We start from the raw sequence: 10,544 nt of genomic DNA, 5'->3' as shown, positions 1-10,544 counted from the left end.
GTTACCCCACCAAACAATCAAAGATACTTCTAATGAGTCAGCTTCCTTCACCAGCCTGTTAACTCTCACTCAATTTGCATGTTAGGGGATGCGTCCCAAGCACCGTGACCGTGGCTCTGGGACCATCAATCTTACTTCTTTTCAGCAGTAATGACATCAGTGAGTCAACTGGCTATTAAAAAAAACTCTAAGTTCCCAATAATATAATTATGTCACCAGCCAGTTCATCTAAAGGCAGCTTCCAGTAATATGCAAGGCACACTGACAGCCACATGAAAAGGAGCCTTCTTCAGACACACGATCTAACAAGGGGCTGGAATGAGAAAGAGGAAAGGAGCAGAGGAGAGGAATTTCATTCTTCTCTTAGCAATATTTGGGGGGGCCTGGTAGAAAATCACTCCATAAATAAAAGTCTCTCCAAATTGTAAGTTACCTTTAAAATACTTCCTTGCACATACACTAAGTCAAGAGATACATCTTGGTCTTTAGGGTTAATAAAACCCAATTTCAGAAAAAAAAAATATACCACTATGAGGTCAAAATAAATCATTTTAATGTACACATATCTATTAATATGCCAGTGATTTCTACTACACACGTGCACCTGCTTCCACCACAGAGCTGCCTTCCACAAGAGATGGTTAAGCTGGACTGTTTAAACAGCACCAAGTACCTTGTTCTCAAAGCGTTTTTTTCAACTTGCACATTTTCAAAGCGCCCTAGGAGGCAGCCCAGCAGGGTGGTTTTTTACTGGATTCTCTGATTTGGAAGATGGCAAAGGAGATCTGAACCTTCCTGGGCCCACTGGTGGCTCATATTCATATCACGGTGCTGCTGGGAAGGGGTTGGCAGGGGGGAGGCTGAGCAATAAGCAGATCTCCAAACCCAGCCGGAAACTCAACCCAACCAGGAAGAGCTGCCCAATGCTGTCCTTTATTCTAGGGTTCTCTGGCTACTTCGTCTTAATCCTTTGGCGCAGGCTTCAATGACAAGTACTTCCCATTGATAGCAGTAGAGTTGGCGTCTCCAGCTTTCATTTGATAGCCAGATGATTTATTAGACTCTGTGCCAAAATGCACGTGGAGGTGTGTCAATCCATATTCAGGGTTACTGAAAGCCCTTTCATTTCCTGCCAAATGGATCTGACCATACTTTTAACCCTGTGGAAAGAAACATGAAGAAAAAGAGGATTCATTTTTATATGGCCTACCATTTCCATCAACCCCAAACAAACCATCCCAGCTTGGCACAGAGCTGTGCAATTTCTCTGCACTGTGAGACTGGGCAAAAAGTTCCTGGTGTTTTGGACTGAAATGGCTGGGTAGCCTCAAGGGACTTCTAAATGGCTCAGAAGCTGCCCATAACAGGGAGATACATCGCTGGCCTAGTTAGCAAAAGGGGGAAAAAAATAAAAATAAAAAAATGTCGGCAGAGATGACAAGAGTCTCAGTTAATAAGCTGAAAACCTCTTTATTCTCTGTCAACTTGGATCCTCATTGAGGAACCACCCATGCAGTCATTAATGGAATTTCTGGAGTTTTTGTGCAATGCAGAATCCTGCATCAATCAAAGGCATTCACCAGTAAATACCCCCTTCCCACAAGGGTGGTGCTTCAACGAGTGCCTGCAAAGTAACTACGGAACACACGTCCTTCCGCCTCCTATCAAATTGGCCACTTGTTACATTTCTAGGCCCACTTATCAAATGCCAAAGAGAAAATGTGGCAAACTTGCAAAATACACACATACACACACACATACACACACACACACACACACACACACACACATATTCTGGAGAGAATTTTTAAACTTGTGCCTTAGGTGACATCTCTATACCACACCAACTATGTGAGATAAAGAGCAAATCACACTTCAATCCAGGCCTTGGGGACAGACCACAAGCCATACAAGGTTTGCCACAGCATTTGGTCTGGCCCTGCCAAGGCAACAGCATGCGGGACTCAAAACCCAACCAGTTCAGGGCAGGCAGGCTCCTTTCCGAAGGTGACCACTGTGTGTGGCCCACGGCTGATGATGCCCACGGCCCTTGGCTCCCCAGCACAGCTCCACGCCCCGAGGGCTGCCCAATCCTCCACAGGATGGCACAGCATAGCAGGGACCTGACCCACCAGCCCATGTGAGATCCTCAGAGGATTTTTTTTTTTAGCTTTACCTGGAGGCTGCACATCTTCTTGAACAATTCCAGCCCGATTTATAGCTTGTTCTTTCTCTGAAAAACACAAGAGAGAAATTGTTCTTTAGAGAGAGGGGAAGGGTGGAATCTTTGTATTTACATGAGCCAATGACATGAGACGATTAGAAAGCAGGATTTATGAGTGCTATTAAACTCAAAGGTGCCGTTCCTCGGGGCTTCTAGGTCGGGGAAGTTAGATCCCAGAATGCAAAGAAGACTGGATGTTTTCTACAAAATAAAGAAAGCCACACTGGAGAAGGAAAGCTGCCAGCCAGCATCGTTTCCTTGTGATCTCAGCATTTTGGAAAGGCAACAAAACAACAGGAAAAGAACGATTTTGAAAGACTGGGTGGGCGTAATATTACAACGGGGCTGCTGAATTGAAGGACTGAGCACAATGAACAAGAACGCGATGCAGTTGATATGGCTAACACTCTCTCTGCTGCAGGACCAGACTCGGGGCTAAATCTGCCATGTTTTTGATAGGAAATAGAGCAGAAAATTAATCTTTGGGTGGGTGGCTTTGGTTTGGATAATTGAAGCTTCCCCTAATTGATTGCAGGTGCTGTGCCAATTAGCAAGCACGTTGTCACTACAGCAGCAGAGCTGGTCTCTCTGGCGACACCAATGGGCAAGGGCCAAGAGAAATGGGGCATTTTACTTCTGTGGGCCTCAAGCACTGTGGCATATCTAAGTGGTTTAAAATAAACCCAAGATCTGTAAAGTGAAGACTTAGTATTTGAAGTATCTTCTAAAACTATTGGTGGCTCTAGAAGAGGAAAACTCAGAGGCAAAGCATATTTACTAATCCATGACAGTAACAGAATGCTGAGCTCAGACCTTGCTTCCATTGGGGCTAACCACATTTGGCTCCTGAGTGGTATCAGGCCCTGTTCTTTATGCTGGCCTCTGGATCCTCCTAAAGTCACATAAGCATTAAGAAGTACAAGAAATAGTCTTTGGCCACATCTGATACTCAGTCAACTTCTCCAAGCCCTACCTCACAGCTTTATCATGGCCAAGTTTTGCTCTAGGAAAGAAAACCGTGGACACATGCAATTGTGTGGCTCCTCAAGTGCCACTCTAAGAAGGACAGAGAGAAGACAGGGTGTCACGGCGCTGACCACTGATAATGGCGGACACCTTACCCTGTTCCCCTAGGAAAAGCCACAGGTGAACGACCACCCAGAACCTTGGGAACTACGCCTGCTGAATGACCTCTTTCGTCTGGAGGGCACGAGAGATGGCCACCACGGCAGCGTCCCACTTTCTGAGTTCCCATTTCCCAAGACAGACCATGCTTATAGACTGAGTGTTGTCACATTGTTGAGAGGCAGGTATCAACACACGGTCACCGCATGCATGTGCTAGAAACTGCCAATGCTCCCGTCAATCTCCCAGGAGGACAAAAAAGCCACAATTTCCCCAGACCTAAAAGGTCAGTCCTCTGATATTCCACAAGAGGTAAGCGTTTAAATACAACTGACTGACTGTCAGAGTCCCTGACCTGCAGATTTAAGACCAGGCACCCTGGTACCCTCAGCACGTTCTCCAACAGGCAGGCAGTGCATGGCCAGAGCAGCAGGCGGCCTGCCAAGCAGCCACGGAGGCTGACTTTGGGTACAAGGACAGAATCCTTAATTGTGTTCTAACCTCTTAGGATGCAACAGGAAACATGCGAAACAGAAAGAAATCTCTGTCTTCACACTCTCGTTAGCTGCTAATGAGGGTGGAGAGAGACGGAGGATTTGTTTTAAATAGACCGTAATCTCTTCATAATCCCCATCCTAATGCAACCACCTCTCTATCTGGCACGGACAGGCAATTTAAACCAGTTCCTAGCAGGTGATAACCAGGCATTAGCATCCTATCTACAGGCATGAGTTCTTTAATCCGTTAATGGTGTACAAGCCCGCTAAGGCCAAAGCCATCTTACGTCAATTTGTGCCATGGCACAAAGGCACTTTATTCTTGGATGCCAAATGCACTAAAGGGAAGCCAGAAAACCTTTCCGTGAGGACTTTGCAGGTACGTGGTGACCAGGGTGACTGTGAGGGAAGTGGCAGGAGTCAGGGGTCTAGCTATGGGAACAGACTGGGAGAAACCCGCTCTGGTCTTCAGGTGTGGGCAGGTCTGCCAGGAGCTAAAATGAAGACCTGCCCAGCAAGCCCGACTCTGCCCCCTGGTGCCAGGCACTGAGGACATCTGCAGCTCTCACTGAGCATCCTGATCTCCAAAGGGCAAGGTGTATCATACTGAAGCCTGGCTCGCATGGATGCAGTCCGCTTTTCTTCATGGAAGCACAAGAATTTACCTAATAACTTTCTAAGCCTTTGAAAAAAAAAACATATCTTTAAATATTAAAGGCCAGCGTTGGGAAATAAATTGCTGCGGGACCTGTTAATGCATCTAAGACCGACGCAATCTTCATAACTACTAGTCGGGTGTGTGCTCATGGAGGACCAGCAGATAGGAACTTAAGTACAAAAGCAGATAAAATAATGCAGATGACGTCATCAGGCTCCTCTTTCCCCTCTCCTTCTGCCAGGGCTGGTGCTGTGGAACGGCAGATTGATGTGAACAGCTGCCTCATGTATCACAATGCATGTTCAAATCCTGGCTGCTCTGCCTCCATCCAGCTCCCTGCCGAGGCACCTGGGGGGACAGGAGGTGATAAGCTCAAGCACTTGGCTCCTGCTACCCCCACGGAAGACCTGGGCAGAGTTCTGGGTTCCGGTCTTCAGCCTAGTCCAACTCTGCCTGTTGCAAGTATTTGGGGAGTGAGCCAGCAGATGGAAGATCGCTGTCTCCATTCTCTCCCTGTCATTCTTTCAAACGAATTTGAGAAATTAAAGCAAACAAAAAACTACAATGCAACAAGAGGTGATTGGGATAAATGGCAGAATTTGGATATGGACTGCATGTTAGATGAAGCAATTGCCCCAATATTAAGTGTTCTGGACTGGATAGTGGCATTGTGCTAATGTCAGACAATGTTCTTGTTCTTAGGAAATACAGGCTGAAGTGTTCAGGAATAAAAGCTCACAGTGTCTCCAACTTACTGTCAACTGACTCAGCAAAATAACAGGAATAATTACATACTGTGCATATAAAATTACAGATATATATATTGGTGTTTATATATTATTATATTTAGGGGAGAAAGCAAAATATGACAAAATGTTAAAAACTGGTAAATCTAGGTGAAGCACATACAGGAATTCATTGTACTATTCTGTGGTCCCTGTTGATACGGACTTTTTCTCAATTACAGAAACACAGCTTGGGGTTGGCACTGTGGCACATCGTGGCCAGCTGCTGCCTGAACCATCACTATCCCATACAGAGTGCTTTCTCAAGTCCCAGTGGCTCCACTTCCGATCCAGCTCCCTGCTGATGTACCTGGGAAAGCAGTGGAAGATGGCGCTTCCACTTCCAGATAGAGTTCTAGGCTCCTGGCTTGGCCAGCCAGCCAGGGCCTCTGCAGTCAGTTGAGCAGTGACTCAGCAGGTGCACATCTCTTTCTTTCTCTCGCTATTCACATGTCACTGGTATGGCCTAGACACAGACTCTTCAGCTCATGGGGTAACACCAAAGTGGGAGCCAGAAGCTCAATTTGCCTAAAAAGCTTTAACAGCAGGTATATGCCCCAGGCCCCGGGGTATCAAACAGGTGCGACCATAGGTGTGAGCTGGCCAACTAAGGGGTACCAAGGGGACAGAACGGCAGATGTGAGCCAGAAGCTGAAGGCACCAGACAGCTGAACCCACTGGTGTCAGCCCGAGGCTGGGGGCAGACTGCAGGACCCTAACAGTACAACAGGACCAAGGGCTGGGCAGGCCACTCAGAGCCAACACTGCCTCCTCCCGATGTGCCACCTGCTTCCTCCCTGCCATGCAGGGTGATTCCGAGGAGCTCTGGGATACCAGGTGGCAAAGATAGCTTCAGTCTGAACGTTTCATTAGATTATGGGGCAGGAAGAAGGAAAAGCAGGTACAGAGCACCAGGCATGTGGGACAATGTGGCAAAAGTCCCTCCAAGGCAAAAATCACTTCATGCTAAGTGACACCTGAGAGCCCTGCTCTGCCTGTGTAGGGTACAGGGAATCAAGGCAGTGAATGGCCAGGGAATCACAGGCCCAGGTGACCCAGGAGTGTGGCCCCTTCCTGTGCCCTTGACTAGCCTTCCTCAGGGCCCCTCACAAGCAAGGCCATGGGCATGAGGGCCTGTGTCCACCCAGCAATGAACACTGGCTGACCTTTAATAAGTCACTTAACTGGGGGGGACTCAGGGAGTTCAAGTCCCTGCTGGCCAAACTCTCCAATTTTGTCTCATTTCACCACTGGCCTCAAAAAAGGTCACAGTCAGGATCCCGTCCAATTGTAGCACATACAGCTTAGGGTCCGATAACGGACTCCAACGCTCTTCCCTAATTGCTCCCCTGCAGACAAAGTGACAACAGGATGAAAGTCAACATCGTCACAATATCAAACAGCCTGCACTGAGAGGCACAGGACGAGACATGCTGAACTTCCAGTTCGTGATCCCTGAGCCCGTACTCAGTGCTGACTGCAACTCCAAGGGCACAGCAGCAGCCAAGCCCTGGGGAGCTACGGGATGAGCCGAGAGTCCCACTGCAGGCCTGTACCAAGTTCTGCCGAGCAGTCTTGTGATGGCGCCCACCTGCTCTGTCAGCACGAAGGACCTTCGGGGCTTGGTTTTATATATACAGCCTTTCTGCCCTTTCCTGCCACCTTATTCTGGCACAGACCCTGCCACTGAGTCGTCCACATCCTGCCCCTCAGTCGATACCAGCCTGAGCCCGCTGAAAACCATGGCTCCTTTCTGGCTGGCCTTTGGCTCCAAGTCTTGTTTCACTGGCAACCAGTTCTCAGGGCCCCAGTCCCTGCTCTGCCTTCCAAGGCAGCGCCCAGCCTGGGGGCTGCACCTGAGTACAGGGTGGTGTAGGGGAGGCCCCACAAGGGAGGACACAAACAGCAAATGCTGCAGTGCTAGTAAGGGGTGTGGGCCAGGAAGGCGGGGCTTGCCAGGAGAGACTGAAGTCTCACTCCTCTGTGGCCCATCTCTGAATCAACCTGGCTTCTGAACTGCACCCAGATCACAAGAAACCCCCAGAAGTGTCCACTGCTTGCCAGCACCAAACCACCCCTGGCTCCATTCACTCAGGTTCCACCCAACCATACTCCACTCATGCAGACTTCACCCACACCTGCCCCTCCTCCACAGTAGATGCAAGAGGCACCCACCTTTCAGCCCAGGGTTCACCCCTCCATCTGGGTACATGACCTGGCATCACCTCCCACTCTGAGTGCCTCCTCCCTCAGCTCCTTTCTCTGTCCTAACTCTCTCACCTCTGCCAGCCACAAATAAAAATAAAGCTCTCCCTGAACCTGCTGCCAACAGCACTGGGCCAGCCTCCTCCCTGTGCCGCCGGCCGCCTTCCAACAGTGCGCAGACCAGGTCCACCTTGCATCCTCTGGGATCTACTTGCTGCCACCTCCCAACGTCAGAAAGCACTTGGTACAGACCCAACTCGGAATTCTTATCTTCTTTTTGTAAAGTCCATGGGTACGTTCATTTCTTACCTGCCCCTGCTGGCCACAGCCCTTTTAGTAAAGCGGGATGAGCAAACTCACAGAGCCAAACCAGGGCCAGATGGGCTCCCCAGCAGCCACTGCCATCCTACACCGCTACTCCTTTGCCAACAAATCAGAACTGAGTTTCCTGGTTCTAAGCTGGCACCAAGGAAATACAGATGCATGCCAGGAAGAAGGGAAGTGAACTTGAGAGAGGAGACGCAAGAGGGACTGGTGAGAAGGGCACAGGTGAAGAGAAGCACTTGGGGGCATAAACAGAGGGCTGGATAACTTAAGAGGGTAGCAAACACAAGGCAAGACCAAAGTAACATGGGAGGCATACACGTAGCATGAAAGCGCAACAGAAAGAAGTGACCAAATGTCAAGTTTGGTTGGGGACACCCAGTAGCCAACAGCACCAGGTATAAGCAACTGCTAAAATCCAAGTGAAAGAAAGAAGCAAAGAACAGACATAAAGTGAAATGTTCCCTACCTGAAGGCACTGGCATGAATGGAACCTCTGTCCATCTAGCACGTTGCTGCCACCCGGTCACCACCCAGTGAGGTGCCTGACCTGTCAGGTAAGCTAGCTGTTAACTGTCCACCTGCTGTGGAGTGCCTGACAAAACACGGTGTTTTCACATCCACTGCCTCATTTAATTTGTCCAAAAACCTCATAAACTCGGCTCCAAATTTCCACTGCTCCAGATGGGAAGATAAGCAGGGCTCAGAGCAAGCAAGCTTCCCAGGGCATTCAGACCCACTGCTGTGGTAGGCCAGGGTGCTATGCCCCAGCAGAGGGGCCAATGGTGGCAGTGCAAAGCCCGCTCTGTGAGAAGGCCTTGTGCAAGCCACCTGTCACATGCCTCGGTTTGTCCACATATAAAAAGGGATCTCACAGGGGCTGCTGTATTCATGAAATGGGTTCACGCACAAGTAGAGGAAGTGCTTACAAGTGCCGCAGACATACAGTGCACTTTCACCTAAGACTCAGCTGGGACACTCGGATAAGAGTTGAGAATATTTATCAAAATTGAGACGGGGCAGGCAGGAGCTAATAGTGCAGATACCAGAGCCACCCACACTAAATGTCACCCTAAAAGGTCCGATGGGTCTGTCTCAAAACTCCAACAATCAAAGGTGCTGAGGCATCCTTTTAGACCATAGTGGGGACACACGGTTCAAACCTTCACCTTGACCAGCTGACCTGAGTCGCTCATCACAGCTCCACTCACAGTGAGGTTCAGTTCATGCTTGGTCACAGCAGACTGACCTGGGCACCCTGGGGTAGCAGCCTTTTCTCCCCCAGCCTCCACACCGTGACATGCACCCACTGGAGCACCAGTGGCCACCAGCTAGAAGAGCTGTCTTTATGATTCACAGCTGAAACTTTCCTAACAGAATCCAGAATAAACCCTGACCCCCAACCTCAATTCTAGAGGCTTCCATAAAACAGCCTGGGGCAGGAACCCCATCAGGAAAGGTGATATGGACAGATCATGCAGGACCCCAGACCATCCCAGGCAGGCCCACTGCAGAGGCCCATCAGTCAGGGCTGGTGGCAAGCAGGACCAGGAAGCCAGTGTGTGTGCTGAGCGTGCTGCCTCCAGCCACCACACCTGCACCAGGCAGTGTATCCCACGGAGCATTCACCGTCCAACCGCCAGGCTCTCGGCCTCTGCTAACACCCTCAAAGGCCACAGCAGGCATGCGTGGGTCCTCTGGAGGATTCTGGAACACCATGCCTGGCACTCTGTAGCAAATGGTTTTAAATACATCATGGCATCTTCCTCACCCAGGCATGGGTCTCCAATTTGGCTTTGTGGACGACAGGACTGACTGGAATGATTAAGGAGGAAAATCACTCCTGTGGTCACGTGCCCAACAGGTGCAAAGGAAGGAACTGAGCAGAATCTGGAAAACCGTTTGGGAAACAACGCCAAAGCCTGGGAGAACAGGAGAGGGTTCAAACACTGACGCAAAGGCATCTGGAAGTGGAACTGCAGCCCAAGACACAGACCTTTCGGCCTGGACACCTGCCCACTCCCTGGAGACCGAGGCCTGGCCCCTTCGCCGCCCTGTGTGACCCTGGGCGGGCTGCCCTGCTTCTAGGGGTCCCCGCTGTAACCCCAGTGGGGTCCTGCAAGGAGCACCCACGTGCCGAGCGCTCTCGATCTGGCCGTATTACAACCAGTGCAGACCCAGGTATTAACAATGCGACGCTGAGGGTCCGAGAAGCTCCGTCCAGTTCCCGAGTGGATGCGTGGAACCCACGGGGCCACCGCGCGGGGTCGGAGGTCACTCACTGTACTCCTCCGGCATCATCAGGGGCCGGAAGTAGATGGGGTAAAAGGCGGCGCCCACCAGGGAGACGAAGCCACCGAAAATGAGCGCGGTGCGCAGGTTGCGGGACATCGCGCCCGGCCCGGAGCTACCTGGACCTGCCGAGGGTCCAGCACCTCATGCCCAACTGGCCGGGACGCGACCCTGCTCGGAAGAGGCGGAGCGGCTTTCGCTTCCGGGCCTTGGGGCGGGACGAGCGTGGGGGCGGGGCTTTGGGAGGGTTGGAGGCGGAGCGCGAGAATGGTGCTCGCCAAGAGGCGGGGCCTTGGGCGGGCCTTGGGCGGGGAGAAGGGAGGGGCTAATCAAGAGGCGGGACCTTGGGCGGGCAGAGGGCGGGGGATGGAAGGGGCTAATCGAGAGGCGGGGCCTTGGGCGGGCCGGGGGCGGGAAGAAGGGAGGGGCTAATC

The 10,544-nt window shown here is 50.8% G+C and overlaps 1 protein-coding gene across 2 annotated transcripts; it reads right to left on the bottom strand.

The window, feature by feature from the left end:
* Positions 1-531: 531 nt before the first annotated feature.
* On the bottom strand, positions 532-10,311 carry SMIM20 (small integral membrane protein 20). 2 transcript variants are annotated; one of them, XM_040965993.1, is made up of 3 exons: positions 10,101-10,306; positions 2,177-2,233; positions 532-1,160 (listed from the first exon to the last, which is right to left on the bottom strand). In XM_040965993.1, the coding sequence occupies exons 1-3, from the start codon at positions 10,207-10,209 to the stop codon at positions 1,123-1,125; spliced, it is 204 nt and encodes a 67-aa protein (XP_040821927.1). In that variant the 5' UTR covers positions 10,210-10,306; the 3' UTR covers positions 532-1,122. The 2 variants fall into 2 exon arrangements, with proteins under 2 accessions (XP_040821927.1, XP_040821928.1); XM_040965994.1 differs by lacking the exon at positions 2,177-2,233 and having other exon boundaries at positions 10,101-10,311.
* Positions 10,312-10,544: the final 233 nt, after the last annotated feature.

This window comes from Ochotona curzoniae, unplaced genomic scaffold (assembly GCF_017591425.1).
Source record: "Ochotona curzoniae isolate NIBS_2020 unplaced genomic scaffold, NIBS_Ocur_1.0 scaffold_4505, whole genome shotgun sequence".
Taxonomy (NCBI): Eukaryota; Metazoa; Chordata; class Mammalia; order Lagomorpha; family Ochotonidae; genus Ochotona; species Ochotona curzoniae.
This window is presented reverse-complemented; position numbering and strand designations above follow the sequence as displayed.